The sequence below is a fragment of the Acinonyx jubatus genome, chromosome D3, assembly GCF_027475565.1.
Source record: "Acinonyx jubatus isolate Ajub_Pintada_27869175 chromosome D3, VMU_Ajub_asm_v1.0, whole genome shotgun sequence".
Lineage (NCBI taxonomy): Eukaryota > Metazoa > Chordata > Mammalia > Carnivora > Felidae > Acinonyx > Acinonyx jubatus.
This window is the reverse complement of record NC_069392.1, coordinates 3,221,918-3,248,404: the sequence shown is the minus strand read 5'-3', so window position 1 is coordinate 3,248,404 and position 26,487 is coordinate 3,221,918. Positions and strand designations below refer to the sequence as shown.

Sequence of the window (26,487 nt, the reverse complement as noted above, 5' to 3'; positions counted from 1 at the left end):
TAAAACGAGTGTCATGTTAGAAAGTAAAGGGGGAAAGTCACTAGGAAGGGTAGTCTGGCGTGGCTGCTCTGAGACTCAACTGATCAGAGAGGAGTCAGTCCCAGAAAGATCTGAGTGAGAAACATTGTAGGAGGAAGGAACGGCAAACGCGGAGGCCTTGAGGTTTGAATCATTTGTGTGTCTGATGCATGGAAAAATGAACATTTATCTACTTTCTTGTGTGTTCCCGCATTTATATGGTGATGCCTTGTTCCTCATTTCAGTGGCAAACGGAACAGTTCCTGAAGTTTTAGAAGTACACTTCTGTTTAAGATATATTGGCTATTTGGGGCGCCTGGGTGGCTCAGCCAGTTAAGCATCCAACTCTTGATTTCGGGTCAAGCCATGATCTCATGGTTCGTGGGATCGAGCCCTGCGTCGGGCTCTGCACTGACAGATCAGAGCCTGGAGCCTGCTTCGGATTCTGTGTCTCCCTCTCTGCCTCTGCCCCTGACCCGCTCATGCTCTCTCTCTCTTTCAAAAATAAATAAACATTAAAAAAAAATACTTATGATGGCAAATTTTATGTTATGTGTATTTGACCACAATGTTTTAAAAAAGGAGATTGATTCACTGTACTTGCTGAAAAGTCTGGAGGTCATGCTAGATTCATGCAGAGCTGGATGCAGGGATTTGAATGGTGTCGTCAAGGCTGTGCCTCCCTCTGTTTCTCAGGACATGTCCACAAGGTAGACCAGATGCCTCCCACAGCCTCCCAGCTTAACAAGCTTTGGGAAGGGGAATTGTTTCCTATTGCTTTCCCAGAAAAATCTGTAAAGAACTCTGATTGGTCAAGGTTGAGTTATGACCCATCGCGGTGGCCAGGGGACGTGGTAGTTATGGTGGGTACAAGTTCAGCAGCAGGAAAATGACACGGAACGGATTCCTTGGAGGACGGTGGCATTCCGTGATTGGGAGGGAAGCGGGGTGGTGTTCGTTGAGGTCAGCCGTATCCTCGATGTGACGGACCTTTCTGGAAAGAGTTCGGGGAATGTGTGGAGCACGGTTGTAACCACCGAGTAGCTTTATAGCGCGTGAGGAGTGCGCATTCCAAGTCCCAGCAGCAGCCTCTCCAGGACATTAGTGCTGCCACGTGCTGTCTGTGGGCCACGGGAGCTGTCCCTTGTAAAGCGTGGCTTTTCTGCAGAGACCCCTTCCATCGCTGCCATGGCCACCATTGCTCATGAACACGATGGCATTTATGGCCCTGGAGAGCCTTTCGTTCTCTTCCTGTTCACCTGCGTTTCAACCAAGAATACAATTCCACTCCTGGAAGACAACGCGTGGGGGCAGAACTCATCAGAAAGGAAGCCACAAACAGTAATTTGTGGACTGGGAGGAAACATGCCGACTCATTCAAATTCCGCAGCAAGGAAGTCATGATGGGGCTTTAGGCCGAAGCTTCCTTCTGAAGCAGGCGTTGGGGCGCATTTTCTTCCTGTCTCGCAGAAAGGGGCACATGTGGCAACAGCAGAATCCCCTGTGGGTGACCTGTCCGCTCTCTGCGCCTCTATGGGCTCTGCCCGCTCACCAGACCAGGAATGCGACCCGTCACCGTGCCGGGGAGACCCTTGCTTTCCCTCCTTGCCCGAAATGCCCCGTCAACGCGGAATGCCCTTCCTGGAGGCGTGGGGTGTGAGACTGTCCTTCCCTTCCGTTTGTCCATGGGGACAGCTGCTGCAGCTTGACCTGGAGGGGCCCCTTGAGGGACTGACTCGGTGCCCACGTCTCCCCTCCTCTCTGCTCCCAGGAGTCTGCTGTCGCTCCGCTGGCAGGGGAGGTACCCAGATCTCAGGAGGGTGGGCTGGATCGCGACTGTTGATCCCACTTTCTTTGTCCGGCGTGTCCTTTTCCCAAGTCCCACTCTAGCTGGGATGGTCTTCTGGCCCACGAGTTGTGAAGAGAAGTCTTCTGTTGTGTCCCTGGGACCGGGCCTTCTGGAGACGAAGCCTTTTGCCATTGCTGCTGTTCACACGCCTCGGTCTTTCTCGGTCCTGCTCGCGACGGTCGTTGAGAAATGTGACGCTGTGGCAGCTATCCAGGAACAATGGGACAAAACCCAAGAGCATCATGGAGACGTCAGCCCAGCAGGAGCCGGCCTCCATACGTCCTGTGCTTTGAGACTGTGAAATGTCTTTCTTTTTCAAGTATTCCTCACCCTGATTTTTTTGCGGCCAAAGCTTTCCTAATCAATAACATCAAAAACGTGCTTTCTGTCGATGACGGTCAACGCACGATTTGAATTTTGCCCGTGTCCTCCCAAGAGATAGATGATGTCTTGCAGGGCAGGAATTAGGATGCCAGAGCCCAGCTGTGTTGCCTCTTGTTAGCTGCAAGGGACTTAACTGCCCAGTGCCTCGGGTCCACGACACGGAGCTTAGGTTTGCTGAGCTGAGCAGTTAGACCCCGAGATCCGTGAAAGCCCCCTGATGAAACACGTGGGGCCACTGACACGCCTGAGGCACAACAGCGTCCCTGGTTGCCGGTGGCTCACTAGACTGCCACTGGCATCAGAAAGTCTTGTATTTGACCTCACACCAGGGGAACCACACACGTGCGGCCGTCCTTCCAAGAGCTCACAATCCAAGATGGCAGCCTCATTTCCACCAATCTCCACTCGTTCAGGCCATTTCGCTGAAAGCAGAAGATAGATGCTCAACCGAAATGTGGGACATTGCAGAATGAGCTCTCTGCCAGAGGTTTAGAGTCTTATCTCTGTATTTCAGAAACCAGGTACGATGTCAGCCCTAGGGCAATCACTTGAGAAGTAAATATTTATTAAAATTGCTCAATAAATATGTTTGAGTACCTGTCATGTTCCAGGCGCTCTTCTAAACCCTGGAAAGACTGCAGGGGACCAAGGAGCAGAGTCCTTGCTCTGATGGAGTTTACATTCTGGTGGGGGACACACATTAACAAAAAGGAAACAACTACCTGTGTCAGGTAGTGATAAACATTAACGGAGGAAAAATAAAGTGGGATAAAGGGATAGAAAAGATAGGGCAGGTCCCATACTGTAAAGACATGTCTGAGGTGACGTGTGAGCACAGACAGGGGAGGCCGCCAGCCATGTGGGTATGTGAGGGAAGGGCATGCAGGAGGATGGAACAGTCAGAACAAAGCCCAGAGGCAGGAGCACCGGGAGCCTGGCAGGGCTGGATCGGCGTGGGTAGTGAGGGTTGCAAAAGGAGGTCAAAGGGGCAGGTGAGTGGGAGGTGGTGGGCGAGCAGACCACGGGGGCTTTGAATAAATGAACAAGGGCAGAGAGCATCTAGGAAGTGCCAGAGGCAGGATTCGAACCCAGGTAGTAGACCTCAAAGTGCTCAATTAAGCACACGCTGGTAACCCCCCCCCCCCCCCGTACGTACCTGACCTCCTTAAAAGCTAGAGAGATGTCACAGCGTCTGCACCCTTCAGGAGAACCTCCATTGTGGCTCACAGTTGGAAGACACCAGAGGTCAGTCACTGTGTCCCAAATTGCAGCTCACACAAGGACCAAAGAAAGATGAACCCCGAGCTGCGGGGGGCTCAAGACGCTGGTTACCGGGTGATGCTGCCCCAGCACAGGGGGCTTGGTGTTCCTGTCTCCCCCTCAGCCGGCGGTTGGGAAAGAGCTTTGGCTGCCTTGCACGGAAAACTCTGCTGCAGAGAGACGCGATGCTCCCGCAGGGGCGAGTTCGCCGATCGCCCTCATCAAATATCGATGGCCCGGCTGTACCACATCTCTCCTCCTGCCCAAGTGCCCTCGTGCCTGGCCATCAAGTCTCAAGGAGACCTCAGGTACCTGCGAGCGGTTACTCAAGGAGCTGTCACAGACTGGACAGATGGGCCCTTTTCCCCTTTTTGGTTTTTATTATTAATCCATTCTTACCAAGGTTGTGTGTGTGCACATTGGGGGTGTCCGTGGGCGTGTGTGTGTGGGCGTGTTGTCCCCAAATGGCTGTCCGTACCCCAGTGGGAAGGGTATGGCATCAGGGACAATGTTTGCAAGCCGACGGTTTCTGAGCGGATCACCGGTCCCTTCGCGGAGGGACGGGCGAATCTGGCTGTTCCAACTCTGGAGCCAGACGGCTCGGATCAAACGCTAACCGTGCCACTTTGATCCCTGTGTGATCCTGAGCGGGTTTCTGTGCTGTTCTCTACCTCTTTTTTGCTCACCTGCTTAAAAAGGAGCATAGGGATGGAAACTGCCCAGTGGAATTGTCGGGAAGTCTTTATTGTTTTTTTAAGGCTTTAATTTTTCAGAGCAGTTTTAGGCTTATTGAAAAAAACTGAAAAGAAGGTACATAAATCCCCGTGTACCCCCTGCCCTCGCACCTGCTCAGCCCCCTCTCAGCGTTGGCATCCGCAGCAGGTGGTGCACCTGTTACAACTGATGCGCCCTCACTGTCACATCTTGTCGCCCCCGGTCCCCAGATTACCTTAGGGGTCCCTCTTGGCGGGGTGCACGTTCTGTGGGTCTGGACAGACGTGTAATGACACGTATCCACCATCATAGAATCTCACAAACGATTTTCACCGTCCTGAAAATCCTCTGTGCTCTGCGTATTCGTCTCTCCCTCTTCCTAACCCCTGGCAACCACTGGCCTTTCTATTGTCCCCCTGGTTGTGCCTTTTCCAGAATGTCACGTGGTTGGAATCACACTGTATTTAGCGTCTTCAGACTCGCTCCTTTGACTTAGTGATGTGCATTTAAGTCTCCTCCGTGTCTTCTCATGGCTCAACACCTCCTTTATTTTTAGCGCTGAGTAATATTCTGTTGTCTGGATCGACCACAGTTTACCCACCCGCCTCCGGAAGGACCTCTTGGTTGCTTCCGAGTTTTTGGCAGTTGTGAATAAAGCTGCTATAAACATCTGTGTGCAGGGTTTTATGTGGACATACGTTTCAACTCCTTTGGGTAAATACCAAGGAGTGTGATTGCTGGATCATATGGCAAGAATATGTTTCGTTTTGCAAGAAACTGCCAAACTGTCTTCCAAAGTGTTTACGCCGTTTTGCATTCCCGCCAGCAATGAATGAGCGTTTCCATTACTCCACATCCTCGCCAGCATCTGGCGTTGTCAGTGTTTTGGATTTTGGCCATTCTGGTAGGTAGAGGGTGATGCCTCATTGTTGTTCCAATTTGCATTTCCCTGGTGACTTACGGAGGGTTTTGTTTGTTTGTTTGCTTGTTAAGTAACACATGGAAAACACTTAGCAGGCAGCCTGGCTGATACAGGAATTTTAGTGGTAAACGTCGGCTGTGTGTTTTTGGACAGTCTCACGAACACAGACACAGCAGAGCACTGTCTAGATGGCTGTTTCCCTGCTCGCACAGGAGCTAGCGGGTGGAGGCGGCAGGAAGAGTTTGGTTTTGTCCTCTGCTGGTGGGCACTGAGACATAGCCAGGTGAGGCCCCCTTCCGGGACGCTGGGTCCTCGCTCACCGTGGTCCCTGCAGAGCCTCTCGCCTGGCCCGCCGCGTGGGCTCTCCTCCTGATGGTTTATTCTCCCATAATTAAATTAGCCCTGTGCCAGCATACTCTTTTAAATGGATAAGATGAGGTCATAAAAACCCTTTACTGTCACAGTGCAGTAATCTCAGAGCGACAGACGCAGGTAGAGTGTCTTGGGGGAGCACACACAAGACACGAGGTGTTCTGGCCATTGGACCAGGACGCCCGCTGTGTGCCAGGCCCACTCTGCCGGCCGGGCGCTTTGCCATGGGGCGGACTTCCTCGGTCCGTCGCTATGGAGAGCTGGGGCCAGGCAATCCTCTGTCGCGGGGGCTGTCCTGTGCACGGGGCAGCGGTCAGCCCCTCCTTGGCCTCTGTCCACTAGACGCTGGCTGTATCCTGTCCCGGCGTGACTCCCACACACGTCTCCAGACATCACCACCTCTCCCCTGGCTGAGACCCTCTGCCTGGGAGCCTCACTCAGAGTGACACGTGGGGCACAGAGTTCACAGCGGGTGGTGCCGGGACCCCCCCCCTCCCCCACCATACACATCGCGACAGCCCTGTGCCTGGGTCAGGAAAACTTGCTCCGTCCTGCTGGGACTCTGCAAGGCTTCTCATTCCAAAGCTCGAGGTTCACTTGACGTGTTGGCCCTTTCCCGAAGTATACCTCTTCTCAGAGCCATGGCAAACGGGTGGCCAGCTGGCATGGCTGACGCACCCTGCGTGGCACTGATTTACGACAGCTCTACTCATCCCAGAAATACTTACGTAAGACACTTTAGCGGATGCTGGCCTCCCCACCCCCCGGGCTCAGTACATGATAACAACAAACACAGAGCACAGCTCAGAAAGTATTTGTGCCGACACCACTTGATGTGTGTAACGACTTGATATCCAACAACCGAAGTAAAGGAAAGACGGGGGGAGAACCAGTCGAATGGCAAAGACACAGCCACATAAACCAGCGCCTGGACATCATGGGACAAATGACTTAGTATTTCAAAAAGTATCAACTGCACGAATGAACAGGGGAAGTGACACTATTCGCAGAACACAAAAGACTTAAGAACATAACAACCAAATGCTCTGTGTTGGCCTTGTTTGGATTCTGATGGGAACCATCCAATTATATCAAGTAATATCCTTGAGATAATTAGGGAAACTTTTACATTAGGAACTTATTAATTTTGTTAGATATGATAATGGAAATGTGATTGTGTTAAAAAAAAAAAAAAACTTGAGGTATTTGAGAGTAAAGCAGCATGCTACCTGAGTTTTGGGTTGAAGTTCTTCAGCATAAAATCGTTGAGGTACACAGTCGAAACAAGGTCGCCTCAACGTAGACAGTCATTGAAAGTGACTGATGGCTACGTATTAGATTGTCTGTATTTGCTTGAAATTTTTGCTACTGAACAGTTGAGTTAATGCCACTTTTCATCATGGTAGACTGAGTGCCACATGCCCACCTACCAAAGAAAGTTCACGGGCCAAACTCTACTTTCTTTAGGCAGAGAGGCATTTGTCATGATATTTCCTTCTGTTTGGGCTCTGGTGAATTATTTTAACCATAATAGTTCACTAAACTTAGTCAAGACACAGCCCCAAGCGTATAACCAAAATGCCAAGAAAGAGTGTATGATCTGTTATGATATAGAGTCTATGGTGACTCAAAGCGAGGCCAACTCCAAGAAACTGGAGAAACATGAAGACATCGGCCATCATTGAGGGATGGGTAAAGTTCTTTGTTGTCGTGACCAAGGGAGTAACATCACTGCCAAGGAGGAGGAAGTAAGCCAGGACTGAGGACGGATGGAGCACATATGGAAGACATCCCAGCACACCCACTGGGGTGCCAGCAGCAGACAAAAGGCACACTCCAAGTTAAAATATTTTTAAATTTATTTATTTTTGAGACAGAGAGAGCACAAGCGAGGGAGGGGCAGAGAGAGAGAGGGAGACACAGAGAGAGAGGGAGACACAGGCTCCAGGCTCTGAGCTGTCAGCACAGAGCCCGATGCGGGGCTCGAACCCACAGACCGTGAGATCATGCCTTGATCCTAAGTTGGACGCCTAACTGACTGAGCCACCCAGGCACCCCGAAGGCACACTTTAAGTTTAATGGAAAATTGTTTGTAATTGAAGGAACTGTTTAGAGAGGTGCTGGCAGGTTGAGGCACCCCTGGGCCTGAAGGGCTGGGAAGGCACCTCCTTTGCTGGAGCCTCATGAGAGCTGGGGCCTTGGAGGTGGGGCCGCCCCAATGCAGGAATACACCTGCTAACCACATCATGCTGCTGAACGGAGACCGGCAGGTGCCCAACCTCCCTCTCCCCTGCCCTCCAATCTGGTATTGTGTCCCCATTAGCCAGACTTCTCTGGAGCGAGGGTGAACGGCCCCCCGAGTCAGCCACCTGGGGCACAGAGTAGAACAAAGGGCAGGAATAGACCAGCAGCTGTACAAGTGGAGAATCCTCAGCAGGCATATTGGAGGCTTGCCCAGCCCAGGGTGGTTGGAAGAGAATAAGGCAGTCGTTGGCGTGCATTTGCCTTATTTGGGAACATTTGCCCTATAAGTCATCCATACATTGCTGGCCCATCAGACACCACCAGGGGTGTGCGGGTCAGTGTCTCACAGCTGGCACTCTGAGGGGAAGGGTCCTGAGGTGCAGTGTTCCCCAATTTCTCTGGTGTAGATACTCCCACCACCTCCAGTTTCAAGCTGGAGGTGAGATAGCAGTGAACGCACAGTTGGGTACAGGTGGGCGGTGGCCCTGCATGGTACAGGACGTCCTCCTCAGAGACACACAAGGACAACCTCACGAGAACTGGATTTTGTAAACTGGTAGAATAATTAGGGAAGAATGGGCTTTGAGTATTTATTGGTTGTATTTGTTTTCTTATATAGGTTACTCCCTTGTAAGTTTCTACAATGTATATTTCAACAACCGCTGTCTTTTAACAACCGGCTTGCAAAATCCCACCCCCGCCCCCCCACCAAATGTAAGAGCTGGCACACCACTGGCTCATGACGACCAGCCTGAAGTTTCAAAGACCAGAACAGTAGGCATGAGGAGACGGACTTGGGCGTTTGTAGGAGCAAAGCTGTGAAAGCAGAATATGGGTATTTATTTTACAAACAGACATCCCATGTGCCTAGTTTGCAAAACTAGAGAGATTAGCTCATTGCCCGGGACCAGAGGAGCAGGGTTGGGGAAGACGTAATGGAGCTTGAAGTAGCAACGTGCTCAAGAAACCCCCGTGTTCTCCGAGCCCTGGACTGGACCTCAAACATTCGTGGAGTTGCCGATGCATTTTATTTTCTGCACCTGATATCGAAGGCAGATGTGAGGCAGCAGAAGGTAATGGCCAAAAGGGGTCAGTGTTTGAGAAGCTGAACAGAAGACAACCCAAGCCACTCGGCGGGGGGAAAACATTCGACAGCCCGCGGTTTTCACAGCAGACTGAGAGGTGAGGGGTGCTTGTTCAGATGCCCTGGCGGTGACTGTGGTCTCCGTCAGTGACAGGCGAGGAATCCTACACGCGGGAGAAGGAGCCGGCTTTCAGCGGATACACACACATGCGTGCCCACACGTATAGGCACACGCAAATTCACACAGGTGCACACATGCACGCGCATACATGTCACACACATAAACACATGCACACGTGCACAGGCACACGTGTGTGTGCACACATCCATGCACATGCACACTGGCACACGCCTACATATATGCACACACAAATTCACACAGATGCATGCACATGTACAAACACACGCACACACACACATGCACACACACACAAGTTCCTTTCGGAAGCTGCAGCAATGACCCCTGGAACACTGTCCCCCTCTTGGAACCAGTCTGTTCCTCGTTTCCTGGGGTCTCCCCTCCCGTCGGTGGGCAGAGGGCTGCCCCCACAGGAAATCTAGGAATGATTCAAGAGGACGCCACCAGCGGGCAGGAAGCTGGGCCCCATCTCGGAAAGGCTGCTGCCCCCAGTCAGGGAGTCCCTGGCTCCCGCTGGAATGGGATGATGGTGGGAGGCGGGCAGACGGGAGCCAGCTCACGCTGTTACCGACAGAGCGCGGAAGAAGCGTTCGCGACACTCTCATGACACGGGATCCTTCGGCTTTCCCCTTCCTCCGTGTTCTGAAAGACCCTGTATTAAAGCTCCACGCGTGAAGGAGAACCCTGCAGTCTTAAACTCTATGTATGTCAACGCTTCCTGAGTGTGGCAGGCACAGCGGTAGCAAGATAGGTTATTTTATGAGATTCACGTACAGGCTCTTTAAAATTTGACCGTCGTGTGTTTAGTTTAATGCGCATTTCGGAAGTTGTTTTTTGTTTTCGTTTTTTCCATTTGTGCTTGCTACAGAGTTCCTTTTCTGAAAGAACTTTGCTAAAGCAAAAAAGAAAGGGAGGGGGCAGTGCGTTTCTAGAACAATATTAAATAGATGATAGCACAGCGAGTGTATGACTATGTCCAGTATTTGAGGGTAGGATTTGGGGAAACCCCGGTAGATATTTCACATACACCCAGCCTGCACTCGGCACCAGCCCACGATACCAGGGTAGCCACGCGGACCCGGTGACATTATGAGGACAGCAGGGATAGCACCGATATCCGTTAGATAGCTATTCGGAGACCCGGATCTCAGACAAATGTCTCTTTTCCCTTAAGTGCTTTGAAAGAACCAAAAAAAACCCTCAAGCCCCTTTTGTCTGCCACGTCAGTTTTATGGGACTTGTCAGGTTCCTGGGTGGAATGGTTGTGGACGTGGATTTATGAGACTTATTCGCGTGGCAGGGTGACCAATCAGGGTGTCACGTCCTCATACACAGCACACGGCCCATGCAAAGCGCGGCCCCTCGTGCAGGAACCGCCACGAGCACACAACAGGAGGTTGCTCCGCCGTGGGGCGGGTGGGGGGCACTGAAGCCACGGCCACTGGGACGTCGCTCCCCTGCTCATTCGCGGACGTCATCATTTTTTGCATCGCGCGTCTCCTCGCAGGGGCCAGGCCACGTGGGCTGTTTCAGAGGCTGCTCGCTCCGTAGCTCCGTCCTGGCCAGCTCCGTCCGAAAGAGACCCTGAGGTCAGGTAGGACATTCTGGTTTATCGTCTGTCTCTCCCAACCGGACGTGAGTTCTCCAAGGGAAGACATGTGGGCTTGTGGGATTCTTGTCCCCAAGAGCAGCGCTGGGCACGTGGGGCCATGTGGCACAGTTGTTAACTGCTTGCTGAATGACCGAACATCACAGCGGCTTAAAAGCACAAATCCAGAATTTTGTATGGAAGCTTTTTATTGTAGTTTTGAGTAAGCTCTGCACCCAACGTGGGGCTGGAACCCACAACCCTGAGATGAAGAGTCCCACGCTCCACCGGTGCCCCCCTCCTGGTTTTATTTTAATGTCGGCAGCTGTGTTGGTTTGCTGGGGCAAACCCCTATTAAGTGGAAAGAACAATTTGTAGCTTCAGTGAAACCTGGAGTACTGTGGGTGGTGGCTCAGAGGACAGATGTGTTGTGTGTCGCTCTTGAAGGCCAGGAGTCCAGAATCAAGGTCCCTCCTGAGGGCTCTGAGGGAGAGCCTTCCCAGGCCCCTCTCCTCGGTGTGCGGACGGCTGGCTTCACCTTGACATGGCGTTGTCCCCGTAGGGTGTCTGTCTACAAGCTGCCCTTTCTTCGGGGGACGTGCAGTCACCGTCCCGCTGCTTTGGGGCCCACCCTGGAGCCACCCTTGAACGGGGTTGCCTCTGTGCCCGTGAGGTCCCGTTCCAAAGCGCTGGGGTTGAGAGTTCAGCATATGGATTTAGACGGAAGTACAGGGCCACCCATAATAGCAGCTAATTATATTCTTTCCTCTTTTACTTACTCTGCGGATCAGATTCAGCCGACTCAGCCTTACAGGGCCAGAGACCAGGTGGTACCCAGCCCCCCGTCCCCCGACCCCCCCTCCTGAAGCCACGCAGATGCTCATTCCAGCAGCAACCATACCAGTGGCTTCTGGAAGCTCAGTGGCTTGGGGATCTTCTAGACAGAGAGCATCTCGCGTGGGGATTCTGGCGCACCCCGAGTTCGACGCATCGGAGGACAGAGATCAGGCTTCCTGGGTCCAGAATTTGTACTGAACGTCGATTTTCTTTACGGAACGCTTAATCATCCCTGTGTTACAACAGAGCCAAGGACATTTTGAAAAGATGGGGGACACATTTGGGTTTTAAGCACCCAAGGACTGAGTGGACTGAACGGAGCGTCAAGTACAAACGGGTGTGCGGACGAGGGGCCGCCCAGGCGGCTCCGTCGGTGAAGCGTCCCACCCTGGGTTTCAGCTCAGGTCAGGATCTTGCAGATCGTGAGTTCGAGTCCTGCGTCGGGCTCTGCGCTGACATCACAGCTTGGGATTCTCTCTCTCTCTCCCTCTCCCTGCCCCCCACCCCCCTCCCCAGCTCATGCTCTTTCTGTCTCTCAAAATGAATAAACTTAAAAAACAACAGCCATGTGGGGGTGGCACGAGCCGGCTCAGGGGCGCTCAGACCGCACAGGAAGCATCCCCCGGGCGGTTGGGTGCCCGGCGCCTGTGATGACGCGCTCAGCGCCCTGCACGCCGCCTGCGGGGGTGCCCGTGCCGACGTTAAGCAGGTGCCGCGGCGCTGCCTCCCAGCCTCCAGAGTCACCTCCTGACCCGGGCAACAGCAGAGCCACACGTAGGGGACCCCACCCCCTAGGCAGAGAATGAAAAGGAGGAGAGGGCAGGGAGTGACTGACGTGCCCAAGGTCGCCAGCAGAGGCCGCCCCGCAGCCCAGCCGGTTTCCCCACATCCATTCCAGAGACTCCGCTCCCTCACCACGGGGATGCTGAGTGGGCGTGGCCTCTCTGGTGCCAGGCTCCTCCCCGAGAAGCCAGGCGTCCTCACCTGCCCATCGCGCGTTCCCACAGGCCCTCCCTCCTCGCAAATTCCACTCCTGCTCCTTGGGGGAGAGGGCCACACCCGCTGGTCTCACGCAGAAAACGCCCAATTAGCAAAATCGACCTCTGAAAGCCCGTGCCTTCGTCCCAGCTCGGGCTCATGGCCCACGGCCCACCTCGTGCACAGATGAAACCAGCCTCCGCGCCCGTCAGCAAGAATCCTTCTATTTGTGCGAACTATTAAGTGGAAAGAACAATTTGTAGCTTCAGTGAAACCTGGAGTCTTGAGCAAAATCCAAATGCAGCAAAACCCCATTTCAAGCAAAGTCACATTTCATGAGGCATTTCTTATGGGCAGTAAAGGTAGAGGGTGTCGGTGCTAAGAGACCATTGGGGCGTTGATTTCCCCCGTCTTAGGACAAATGGGGGGCTTTTGCATGCTAATGTGTCCTAATGCCCATCCTTTAGGTGCGCCCCAGTCTCCTTGTGGCCAAGGTGACCAGTTGCGTTCAACACATCATTTAAAAAAGACATTTTTTTTAATGTTTATTCATTTTTGAGAGAGAGAGAGACAGATTGCAAGCTGGGGAGGGGCAGAGAAGGAGGGAGACACAGAATCCGAAGCGGGCTCCAGGCTCCGAGCCGTCAGCCCAGAGCCCGACGCGGGGCTCGAACCCACGAACCGCGAGATCCCGACCTGAGCCAAGGTTGGAGGCTTCACCAACTGAGCCACCGGGGTGCCCCTCAGCACATCATTTTAATGCAAGACCTGGGAGAAGTTTCTAAACAGCAGGTGCCTGATGCTGCTGATTTGCTTTTGCCGCTCTGGGGGCTGATGCTGACCTGGACGCCTGAACTTTGACAGTGGAGATGTGGCTTACTGAGTGCTGGCAATCAGGTTTGCTCAGCTATGTTGATGTAGCTTCCCAACTATTCGTGAGGATTTATGTCCTCCACTCCTGGAGGGGGGCGGTGAGCAGGGCAGAGGTGTGCATGCACCTGTGTGTGTGTGTGTGTGTGTGTGTGTGTGTGTGTGCCTTGCTGATACTTTCAGAAGCTGTAACCCTGCATATACCCTGAGGAGTCCAATCTTTCTGCAGAGTTTGTCGGTCAAAACCGTATGTAACACGCTCCCAGTGACAAGATGGTGGTGACAGAACAGATGGGTGTTTGCCAGGCGTGAGTGTTCCAGGCTTTTCTGTGTTGTTCTCTATTCTGTCTGGCTGGCAAGTACACGAGAGATGCCGTTTCTAGCACCCCGAGAGATCAGCACACCTGACAGCAGGTGGGATCCAAGGAAGGTGTGTGCCTGCGTTCGGTAAGATGTGATCACCGGGGGAGCGGGGCGAAGGGCTCACGAGAAATCTAGGATTGCCCGGTTGGTTTTGCAACTTCCTCGTAACCTCAAAGCATCAAACTATTTTAAAATGAAAACTTATTTTTAAATTGTTCTTTTTTTTTTTCAACGTTTATTTATTTTTGGGGCAGAGAGAGACAGAGCGGGAATGGGCGAGGGGCAGAGAGATAGGGAGACACAGAATCCGAAGCAGGCTCCAGGCTCCGAGCCATCCGCCCAGAGCCCGACGCAGGGCTCGAACTCGCGGACCGCGAGATCGCGACCTGGCCGAAGTCGGACGCCTAACCGACTGCGCCACCCAGGCGCCCCGAAAACTTATTTTTAAAAAATACTGCAGTGTTCTGTTTCCTTCCAGAGGCAAAATTCTTACTTTGTCTGGTATTTGCATCCATATCGCTGACAGGGATAGTGACGTTGATGCATCTTGCTTTGGTGTGTGTGTGAGTGTGTGTGTTTAGGCAGTATCTATAAATTTCCCACAACAAAGGACAAAATATACCTCTTCCCCCCCCCCATAAGGGCACTCCTCTCTACGCCTCCATCCTTCCAATAAAATAATCATATTTTGTCTGGGTTCACATTCGGCGTTTAAAATATTATAAGCATGTGTGCTAATCACAGTAAAGCCAAGTATGAAATTCTGATCACGTGGCATCTTCTGAGTGATGATTTCTTGTCTTCAGATTTAAAAACTGGTCCGGTTTTATTCCTTCCCTTCATTTTCTGTATATTGAGCTCTCGTTCATTCCCAAACGCTTAGCTGACTGTCTGGATCTCCTCCCGGAGCATTCATCCCCACCAGATTCCTTAGGAAAATGTCCATTTCCGGACGGCAAGGCCGCCAGATTCTCCTCCTTGCTGGGGCCCCCTGTCCTCTGCGGCCGCCTTCCCTCTGTGCACCTGTCGTGCATGGGATCACGTGTTTCCTGCGCCTCTGATGTCTGACATCCTTCTGGGTTTCTCCCTCGCTTGATGGAGCACATCTCCAGGTTGCTTTCTGAGCAAGGATGTAGGAAGTAAGTTGTCAGAGAGCTTGCATATCTGGAAAGATGGTCTTCGGAATCAGGCTGGGTATAGAATTCGAGGTTGGGAATCACTCCCCCTTTGAGTTTTGGGCTATTTTCCATTGTCTCTTGGTTTCCAGAGCGGCTGTCGTGAGTTCTGAATCCGTGCTTGTCTCTGACGCTTCTGTCTCTTTGGAGGAGTGTGGAACTCACTCTCCCGTACCGTCGACATGTGCCGCTGCTGTGCCTGGGTGTGGGTTTGCTCTTTCTGCCTCTAAGGACAAATCTCCTCTATCCACCAGCCAGCCAGTCTATGCCTTTATATTTCTGCTATAATAGTTTTAATTTCCAAGTGCTCTTTTTTTTTTTCTGGACGTTTTTAAATAGCATTGTGTTTTTGTTTCATGATTGTGGAGTATTGTCTGATTTCCCTGTGAATATGAATGATTGTTTTTTTTTTTTTTTAAATTATGGTCTTTCCCATATTGGCTCTATTTTGTACAGATTGCTTTTTTTTTTCCTGTTTGTCTGTTTGGGTGTCTGTAATCACGTAGAGACTTTTCTCAGTGCCCAGTAGCTCCCGTTTGCTCCTATAAGTGATTGGGGGCACACGGCCGTTGGGAGGTCTGAGCCCAGGCACCCTGGCTTGCTGTTTGGAGGAACCCCAGTGTGAGCATTCACTCCCGCTTTGGGGCTGGGCCTCCGAGTCCTCAGGCCGCTTCCCCGGTGTGATCCCCGCTGACTCTTACTTTTCCCACCGACCGCTGGTGCCGCAAGTGGAAATCCTGCTCCCAAATTTGCTCGCGTCAGACCTCTTTCCCGTTCCAGAATCCGTGGCAGCTGGGCGTGTGCCCTTCCCACCTCGTGGGCCTCCGTTCTCCCGTGAGCGGGATTTGGGGGAGAGGACAGGCAGGCGGTCGCGTTCCATCTGCTACTTTTCTCCTTGGTATGTCGACAAGAGCACTGAGGTTCAGAGGGACCGAGTCGGCCCGGAGAGGAAGGCTTCCTTTGTTTCAAGCCCTAACTTAGTGCACTTGGGTTGGCAGCCTGCCTGGAGGAGGCAGTTACATGGGAGCAAGTGTAGCAATAATGGACACTTATTAAGTGCTTGCTGTATGCTTCACCCTATTCTAATCTCTTTATAGGCATTAAGACATTTCATCATTCAGCTTTATTAGCAGATCCATTTTGGGGGTAGGGGGTGAACTGAGACGCAGAGAGGGTGTGGTTGGGCCCAGACCACACAGCTACAAAGTGGTGAACCCAGGGTGTGAGCTGGGAAACCCCAGCACTATGGACCCTCCGGACTGATGAGTCTGTTGTGGGGATCGTGCCGGGCATTGTAGGATGTTAAACTGCATCCTTGGCCTCCCCCCCACCCCCAAGGCAGCACACCCCCACCCAGTGGCGACAACCGGAAATGTCTCCTGACCTTGCCACCTGCCTCTGGCAGGACACCAGCCTCCCCAACAACCACCAAATGAGAACAACTGGCCGAGGCAGACTGACGGTCCCCCTGAACGCTTTATGGGGCTACGTCTCTGTGTCCGGGGGGACAACCAGGGCCCCCCTACCCTCACCACGGACCCGGGCCTCCGGATCCGCCGTTCTGGAGTCCGTGGCCCCTCCCCCTTGCACTGTCTCCGCCCACCCCGGCGTTACCCCTCTGGAGCCCTCGGTCCGTCTCTGCACCTGCCACGGGAACGTGCGCGTGAACGTGGAGCGGGCGATCGCAGCGCAGTGGGGCTCGGGCACGTTTGCAAAGGCCGGGTCACTAATGCCGTGGGTCTCTCTCGCCTGTCTTCCTGCCCGCAGAGCCAAGGTGAAGAAGGGGGTGAACATCTTGGGCGCTCAGACCAGCGAGCCCCGGCAGTGGGACGTCAAGCAGGAGACGGGCAGCGGCGGGAAGCACACCACCGCCACCCTGCTGTGCCAGCGCCGGGCGCCCAGTGCGCACAACAGGTAAGCGCGCACCGCGCGGGCCCGCACTGACCCCGGCTTGGCGGAGCTCTTACACCCTCGGCCCAGAAAGCTGGAGGCACCCGCCTTGACTGGCAGGACCGTCTGGCAGCTACTGGCGGGGGCAGCTGCGGCTCTGGTCCTGAGCCTGCGGTTCTGGCTTGGGCGCAGAGACCTGTCGCCAAGGTTCGCCCGGCCTCCCGGCCCCCGGGCATTCCATCCACCTAGGCTCAGGTCCCGCGCGGTGTCACCTCCCCTTGAACTCCCTACGTGATCAGAGGCTGCCTCCTAAGTGCGCATCCTCTGCACGGAGTGTGTGATGTTTTGCCCCTTGGTAAGAAACGCGGATCCGGTCTTCATCGCTGTTCCCGGCACAGAGCTCCTAAGAGCCTTAGAATTTCCCGAGTGACGAGAGGAACAAAGGTGGCCTTTCCTGGGTTAATGAAGTGACTTTTGTAAAGCACCGAGGTCACCCCCCAAACCACCCCAACATCTCCCGGGAGGGCAGACAGGCTGGAGGTTGCATTACCAGCGGCCAGTGACTTAATCAACCTTACCTCTGTAGTGAGGCCTCTAGAAAAACCCTAGAGAAAGGGTGTCAGAGAGGGTGCAGGTGGGTGAGCCCCTGGCACTCGGGGCGAATGGTGCCCAGAGAGAGCATGAAGGTCTGTGCCCCCTTCCCGACACCCATGTGTCTCCTCAGTGTGGTTGCCCCTGAGTTATTAACATCCTTTAACCCGGTCAGTAAGGGTTTCTCTGCATTCTGTGAGCTGCTCCAGCAAATCAGTAGAGCCCAAGGAGGGGGTCACGGGAACCTCGGGCTTATAGCCTGGACCAGTGACCGGCACCTGCAATGGGGAGGGACAGTCCTATGGGATGGAGCCCCTCACAGTGGGGGGGGGGGGGGATCTGACGCCACCTCTGGGTGGATGGGGTCAGGATCGCATGGCACCCGAGGATCCCAGCTGGTGTCGGCGAGCTGCCCCGGGGGGGAAACACACGCGTCGGAATTGATGTCTGAATCGTAAAGGCTTAGGCCCAGTCTTCAATGAGGAAGGATCTGAAGATGGGGTGACAGTCGGTGGCGATCGTGTGTAAGGACGTGATGCTGTGTGACATTCTACACGGACATCTGGATTACTCTTTAATTGTTTTCTGCATATAAAAACAATACATACTCCTTTTAGAGTATTTTTTAAATTTATTTATTTTGAGAGCAGGGAAGGGGCAGAGAGGGAGGGAGAGAGAGAATCCCAAGCAGTCTCTGCACCATCAGCACAGAGAGAGACCGATGTGGGGCTCGAGCTCAGGACCCTAGGATCACGACCTGAGCCGAAGCCAGGAGTCGGACACTGGACTGACTGAGCCTCTCAGGCGCCTCATAGAGTCTTTGTGAAGCACAGTTATGCAAGGAAAAAACGTTAAATAATATATCAGTGCCCTGCCACCCAAGGATAACCCAGTGCTAATAAGTCGGTCCATTTCCTCCCAGCGTTTTATACGTACAATAAATGTGCAATCGGTTTATTTCTCTTACAAATCTGGTATCATAATCTCTACAGGTTTTAGGATACCTTCATTTCTATTGTAAACATTTTCTCTTGACATTAAATTGTCCTCAGCAACGTTTTAACGGCCTCGCAATATTCTGTCATATAGATTTAACATTCCGTCAATAGCCATACCCATGTCTCCGGACATTTCCACTGTTCTTTTTATAAACAATGCAGCAGTAAACTACCGTCCACATACAGCTTTATCTCCTTCTCTTCTCACTTAAGGTGGCTTCTTAGAATCAAAAAGTTTGAATCATTTTTAGGGCTCCTGATACCTTCTCTTTGTGTATTTTCTTGAAGAGAGCAGCACTAAAGGAAAAGAATAGCCCCTCACCAGGCACGTTTTCTTAAGTGAACGCTACAAGAGTGCCAAGGAAAATAACACAAATTCTCTACTTTGTGTGGAAACGCCCAGTCCTTTGATCGCAGACCCTGTGCTCGGTCCTCCCTTTCACGGGTAGCCAGCGAAAACATCTGGTGCCCCGAGCGGCTTCCAAACAGCAGCCTCTTCCACAATTGCCCCCAAGAAGGACCGTTAGTACATCCTGCGGTTGAGTAGGCAAGTTAAGAGCGGAAGTGTTCATTAGCAGTGAAGTCAGGCGTGGAAATCGTCCTTCGTGACACCATCAGGAGCCTCAAAGTGAGGGAGGTGCGCCCTGTGCTGGCACGTCCTCACGGGTCCCTGAGGCCACGCTGTTTGTTCCGCGTCTTCCAGAAAGCGCGCTCTGGGCTCAGGTGTGTTTGCCGAGAGGGTGAGCCTTTGTTCGAGGTGTTTGTTGCAAAGCCTGTTTCCCAGCACACCGCCGATGGGCGTCCTGTGCTCACTGCCTCCCTCGCGGAGAGACGACTTTCTGCAGAAATCCTTGCTCGGTTCACCTGTGCTCCGTGCCAGGCTGATGTCCGCTGAACACGCTGACTGTGGTCCAGACCACCCCCATCAGCGACCTAAACGCTGCAGACCTGGCCCCAGAAAGACCACACTTCAAATAAGGGTGTTCGTTGACGGGGAAGGTCCAAGGGCTCGCTTCCTCTGCCCGTGGAGCAAAGGCCAAGCGTACGAGTCGTCTACTGCTGTGTCACAAACTACCCCCGAGTTTCAGGCACCACATGCTCATTATCTCGTGGCCTCCGTGGGCCAGGATTCAGGCACCTCTGAATCGGGGTCTCTACCCCAGGGTCTCTCACCGAGCCGCTGTCTACGTCTCCATCGGGAACCGGGGTCTCATCTGAAGGCTCAGCAGAGACAGTATACTTCCAGGATCAGGTGGCCGTTGGCAGGACTCCTGCCTCAGTTCCTCGAGGCTGGCAGGACTGGGGGTCTCAGTTTCTTGTTCCTTCCCGGGCGTCCTTCTCCGTCAGGTCAAGCATGCGTGAGAAGGTCCAGGGAGGAAAGAAGTGACAGCAAACGGGGGCAGAGTATTTACAATCTAATCTCACAAGGGACATCCAAACACTCTTGCTGTATTCTGTTCATGAGAAACAAGTCTGGGCCACACTCCAGGGCAGGGGGGGACGCAGAGGGGAGGGTGCCGGGAGGTGGGGTCACTGGGAACTGTCTTTAGCCATCAGCCTGAAGGTTCTTCTGGGCTTTGGAGGGTGCCTGTCAGGTGTCCTGGGGGGGGGGGGGGAGCAGGAGGAAGGAATATGCAGGCACAGAGGCCCCGCCCTCTCTGAAATCACCTGAAATCAGGAGACCTCAGGTGGTGGGGAGGGGGGGCCGGGACCTTACTCCAGGTGACCTAGAAACGACTTGCAGAGATTAATCCAGAAAGGTAGGAAGGCCGTGAGACGGAGGGACGTGGCTCCCAGACCAGTGGCCTCAACTGGCCTTGCCTTAGCTGTGTGTCCCATGGACTCGTGTGCCTCATTTCACTTAAGCCAGGTGATGAAGGGGCAAGGTTTATGTTACCATCTGTATGCGGGCGTGTGCTTAGATGCACTAAAAGGGGATGATCCCGGCTCATTCAATCAGAAGAGCAACTTACCCCGAGGACGTGTTGGGAAATGGTGTGGAATCAGCTTGGAAAGTAGAAACTGTAGGCAAATCTCGGCACCCACCGGCACCCGCCCAAAGTCACGCCGCGTCATGGACCCTTGGACCGCTGCTGGCGCAAGAGTTTTCTCTGAAGCGTCTTTAAATTGCTCTGCGTTTTTACAATCACCTTCGTTTTTAGTCATACTGTCCTTGAAGATATACATTTAAGGTACTCCCGTTAGTATCTAATGCGCATTACGCTATGAGATACAAGAATTGCAGTATTCTATTTTATTCTAGTTTTTAATGTTTATTTTGGAGAGAGAAAGAGAGAGCAAAGTGGGGGAGGGTCAGAGAGAGAGGGGGAGACACAGAATCTGAAGCAGGCTCCAGGCTCCGAGCTGTCAGCACAGAGCCCAACACGGGGCTCGAACTCACAGACCGTGAGATCGTGACCTGAGCCGAAGTCGGACGCTTAACCGAGTGAGCCACCCAGACACCCCATTTGCTCAGATTTTTAAAAATCACTGTGCAGATACAAGAAAAGGAATGTCGCTCAGGAACATTGTCCACCAGCAGGTGAATTGCGTGGGAGTAGTGGCCAGTCTGAGCGCATCACGTGCTCTGCTGTGGACGAAATCATACCTGCCTTCTTTAGGGCAAAACAGCAACACAGCAGCAAAACAGCCGTCCCGGCCTGGACGGTGCCCTCTTTTAAAGGGACTGCGGAGTGAGGCCAACCCGTTCAGAGACTCCGCTCCCTGCATTCTCCCCCACACGGTCCCTCCTGAACAGATACAGCCCAGGGTCCCCGGTGTTTCCAGCAGATGCTGTAGGCACATGTCTGTCGTCCGCTTCCTTATTCGTGTTTGCCCTCAGCTCTCTTGAGGGGCAGCCCTTCCAGGGAACCTGTCTGTGGCCTGCGGTCCCTCATTCCCCCCACCCCACTTGTCACCTAGCTTCTGTTCTGCCAGGCGGTCTAGACCAGAGACGTGCTCTGGGTCCCCGCCCTTCCTTGGACCCCAGCTGACACCCCCTCGTCGTCCCCTCTCCCTGGAACAGCAGCGCCCGTGTGGCATCCCCGGCCCGCGTGGCTTCAGCTCGGCTGCAGGAGAGACAAGGAAGTCAGGCAGGTAATAAAAGGAGAGAGTCTTTTCCCAAAGCAAAAATGACGGAAAACGGGGCATAAAGTGCCCGTTAGTATTCATTCACGCAGTCTCGATCGCAGACCTTCTGTGTGTGACGATGCTCGGCTGTTTGTTTTCGGAGAATTCTGGAAAATGAACGTTCTCGTAGCTGCTTCGTATGAACAGCTTCAGCGAAGCTTCGGGGAGTGGTCCACAGAGATAATCTGCTTTTCCCTAAAGGAAATTGCCCAGACCGCGTCTTCTTCTTAGGAAGATTTGGAAGATACCGCAGAAAACATGCTGTGCCGGTGTCCCAAGTGAAAACTCTCCCGGTTGGTGCGCATGCCAAGTCCCCAGAGGAAGAAGCCAACAGTGTCCCCATGCAGCCCGCTCTCAACGCATGACGGACGCACGTCAGCACCTGCGGCAGGAGAGTTCCTTGATGGGCACCTTGTGTGGGTCCTCCCGCTGCCAGTTTGTGCCAGAGGCAAAAGCCCAGGATGGTGGAGATTCCTGGTGTTTTCTGGCATGTATACAAACTAGCCCCCCACCCACAAGAATTTCCCAGAAGAGCCTGGGGGTGGAGAGCAGCTAGAGAGGAAGCTTTGAGAAGGCTGGGAGGACAGATGTTCCCGGAGACCAAAGCGCTGGCTCTGGCATCCGACGTTGATGCGTTGTCCGAAATAAACAGCCGTGGGGTTTCTTCCATCAAGTGGTGTCGTGGGCGCGTCCAGCATCCATGGGCCCTCATCCCATCGAGCCTGCCTGCGGTGGAGGCACCCGGCTTCCCCAGAGGGATCAGCTTCTACAGAGAAGGACTAGACCCTGGGCGTTAGAACCATGGCGCCTAGGAGAGCCTTCACAACACGGGACGTGCGGTGCGCCTCCCTGCCCGCTTCCCCAGAGCCCCCGCGGTGAATGTGGGCTCACTCAGTTTCCCTGCGAATGACCGGTGCCCCTGTGAACGAGAGGTTGCGTTTTCCAAACACGTTGGCAACGCGGTCAAGTTCTCAACGCCCCCAGCTGTGTGCTCTCCTGGAGGTCGCTACGCAGCATTACAAGGTAGAGCCTTCATCCTTCCCCTCGAACACGGGTGACGTTTGTGACCATCTTGCTGTGAGCACAAGGGTCGCCCTGTGGCTTGGAGAGAGCTGGGTCACAGAAGAGCCAACAGGCAGGCAGCCCCATTGCCCCGAGGCCTCCAGTTATCCCGCGTGGAGAGACCCCAGGGAGGACCCCGCACCAAGGGAGAGGATGTGTCCAGCCAGCCCCACCTGGCCCAGCCCTTCCGGAATTCTTGAATCACAGACACAGTGATCGTTTCATGCCGCTAGGTTTGCAGGGCAGTTTGTGGCAGAGCAACATGTAACCAGAAGACGGGGGGCTCCCGGGAGGGTTGAGGTGCTCTCACCCCCTACAGGTCCTCAGGGCCAGGCGAGCGTTTTAACCCCGTTCTCTGGGGTCACCTCCCAGCGCAAGGAACAGTTGCCCGAGTGAGGAGACGTGGACACGGCTTGTCTTCTTACCCCAAAGAGCCCTGCCCGGTTCCCAGCCCCTCCCCGCCTCTAGAGGCCTGCTTCTCGGCTTTGTGCACCCGAGCCTCATGGAAGGCTTTTTCTGGCCAGAATGAAGCGTTTCTGTTTTCTTCCTTCCATTACGGGCTGACATGTGGTCCCCGGTCCAAACCTAAAACGTGGAAAGTAAATATATCTCTCAGCATCTGCCCTGAGATGACTTATTAGAGCACATTAAGAAATCTCTGGAGCTCTTGCCAGACCAGTAATGGACTTTTAGGGGAGGCTGTGGCCTCCGACCCAAGCAGGTGGCTTTCAGAGCCCCTGATGTTGCCACGGAGACCCCCTCTTATGCTGAGGCGCGGGTACAGCTGTCTCCCTGAGGCGGTCGCCCTGTCACTGGCCCTCAGAGAACAGCCCTGCGGCCCTGCAGCACCCCACGCTCTGGGCACAACACCCGACACGGTCAGAGTCCTCCAACTCCCCACCCCCGCCCGCGGCTGCCGCGAGATGCTGGCATTCTCCACTGTGACTCTTTTAAATTGAGGGATCCGGGTCCTCCCCACACTTGACCGGTCTTTACAAGAAAATGGTGAACAGCAGTGGGAATGAACCACAGCTGCCCATTGAACAACGTGTGTTTGCAGTGCTCGGTCCGCTCACAGGCACGTCTTTTTCCGTAAACAACAGCACGGGACTGTCAATGTGTTCTCTCCTTAGGACTTTCTGAGTGGCGTTTTCTTTTCTCTAGCTTGCTTTGTTGTACGAATACCGGAGAGAATACAGAGAACACAAAATAGGTGTCTGTTGACTGTTTACCTGATGAGTCAATGGCAGGCTCTTGGTAGTTAAGAATGGGGAAATCAAAAGTTATTCGTGGATTGTTGACTGCGCGGGGGGTCAGCGCCCCAACCCTCTCATTGTTCAGGGGTCCATCATGTTTCCGTTTTTAAAAACAATGTATTTTCGTGCCCGAACGGTAAAAGCTTGGGTCATGTAGTGCCTCCATCGTCCTGCATCCCGTGAAGCAATATGGCGCCGTGAGTAATAGCTTGGCCTCTGGAGCCAGCCAGGCAACTTGGATTCAAGTCTCAGCTCTTCTACTTGGGACCTGTGTGATTTTGTGCAAATTAGTCCGTTTCCTTGGGTCTTCTCTGAAAGTGAGATGGTAAATAACCGCGGTGCGTTTGTCGCTCATGGACATTGAAGATGTCAGTCTACGGTAAGCGTCCACAGAGAGTGCTGGTTCTTGTGTTTTGTACGGAGCGAAGCTTCCTTCAGTTATTCCTGACATTTTTACGCAGTGGCCCAGACTGCCTTGCATTGTCTTTGTGACAAGGCATGGCACTCTTTCCCATGGTGGCACATGCCAATCACAGAGCCACCCTGTCCTGTTGGCTTGGTCTGGGCCCCCAACATCGCACTGGAACTCCATCTCGCTCACTTTCCTCCCCGTCTCCCCCGCTGACCCTCTTGGCTCACTCTTTTCTTGGAGTCGCAGTAGCTGGTTGGCTCTGGGCTTTGTGCCCACCCTCAGGGCAACCTGACCGTCTAAGGGATGGCAGAGCCAGGTGCCAGAGGAACAGTGGTAACCTGCGGGCACCTGTGGGTTGAATATCGCTCGCTTTGGCTATTCATAAGCCAACCCCAAAGGTCGAAGGCTTGTTGTAATCTGTCACTTTACTAAGGCACATTTTCCCCTTCTGCTTTTATTATTTTCTGCTCTTAATTTTTTGTTGTTGCTGTTGGAGGAGTGGGGGAGGACCAGTGATGCATTCACACAGTTCCAAACCGAAAATGTAGACAAACCAACACACGGAAATCCACCCCTGCCCTCCCCGTACGCAGCTCCCTTCCGGAGGCCACCGACATCGGCGCTTTATCGCACACCTTTCCAAAGACATTCCACGCCTACGAAGCAAGCACACCCTCACACGTATTCCCTCCCCACTTCAGCTTTGAACAACGTTGCTTCTCTTTTCGACCTACTCATGTATCTTGCAAGTTTCCCATGTCGGTCCATGAAGGTCCTTATTATCCTTTTGTTGTTTTTTTTTTTATAGCATTTGCTTATTATGGTGTCCACTGTCTAACTGGACTGGTTTAGAGCGTCCACTGTCTAAACCAACCCCGTTAGGGTCTTTTGTCCTTTGCTTCCAGTTGCTGCTCTGATTAACCTTGTCCACACGCTGCCTGGCACTTCTGTGGCTGTGTCTGTGGAGCACGTTCCAGAAGTGTGCTGTCTGGTAGAAGGGCTTGGGCCTCTGTGAGTCTTGTGGACACTGACGTGTTACCCTGTGCCGGTCCACGCCACCAGCCACCCGTGGCTGACAAATTGTTGGACCTCGTGATGCTTGTGTTTTGTCTCTTCACGGATGACTTGACTAGCGGGTTGCCTGAGAGCAGTGTTTCACGTGGGAATTGTGGGTCTGCAGGCTGTTGACCCCATCCATCCCGGTCTCTCCTGGGAAACTCTGGAGTGGCGTTTATGGCCCCGGGACCTGCCCTGTTCCTGGAGCATCTCCCTTGGGCGTGCAGTGCGTCTGCTATATGAATGGGACTGTTTGCAATCACGCGCCTCCAACAGGTTGTACCTTAGGTCACTTATAAACTCTCACCTAAGCTGAGCTCGCTGTCGGTACCCTGGCCATCCAGTCTTCTCAAAATGGCCGAAACACTCTTTAAAAGAAAATCCGATCCCGGAACTCCCTATAGCCTCAACTTTCCAGGGCTTTCCAACACACCCAGAAGAAAACCCCAGCTCTTGGCCGTGGCCTCCAAGGCCCTGGGGGATCTGGCCCTGCCCACCCTCCTGATCTTACCCCCATGCTTCTCTCATCAGTCACCCATCTTCCTTTACCCCATGCGCCAGACTTGTTCGTGCCACGGGGCCTTTGCACCTGCCATTTCCTCCGACTGGACTCTGTGAGTTGATCGTTCTAATTTTTAGGTCTTAGCTTAGACATTGTGTTCTCAAAGAGGCAGCCTGTGACCGCTCAGACCGATCACCTGACTGACTTTCTTTCTGGAACTCACCAGCGTGAAGTGACTGTTTACCATTTGTCCCTCTCCACAAGAATGTAGACTCCACGAGGGAAGGCAGGGACTTGCCCATAGTCTTCACCTCTGTGTTCGTGTCTAGATCGGTTCCTGGCCCAGAGAAGGGACCGAAATACTCACTGAGTGAACCAATACGTGAACGACCGTGCAACGATATGTTGACGTGGGGCATGTCGTCTGTGGTTTGGACGAGGAGCCAGGATCAGAAGGCCCCTGTGTTAAGACCATGAGGACCGTTTGCCAAAGACCAAGTGCGTGAAGCATGTTTGTTGAGGCGGAGCGTGTGGCCTCATTGTACACATGACGGAATAAGTTGTGGGGGGGCTGCACGTGCGGGACAAATGGCATCCCGGGAGGCAGGGCGGGACGTCCCCAGGCTTTGGGAAGGGCGGTGGTGGAGTCCTCTTGCCAGTGTTGCGCTAAGCACTGCAGACAGACAGACATTTTCTGCAGACGGCTTTCCAGTTGGCAAGAATCCCGCGGCTCTGCCCAAGCCTGAACCTTGCTCGTCATGAGGAAACATCCTTCCGCTTCATCTTGGTATTCC

The 26,487-nt window shown here is 53.4% G+C and overlaps 1 protein-coding gene across 1 annotated transcript in view; it reads left to right on the top strand.

Annotated features, from left to right (window-relative positions):
* Positions 1-26,487, top strand: part of TMEM132C (transmembrane protein 132C) — a 308,999-nt gene that overhangs the window by 178,604 nt on the left and 103,908 nt on the right. Inside the window, exon 3 of the mRNA XM_027044313.2 lies at positions 16,565-16,711. Coding sequence (XP_026900114.1) covers positions 16,565-16,711 — 147 coding nt within the window. The remainder of the gene's footprint in view (positions 1-16,564; positions 16,712-26,487) is intronic.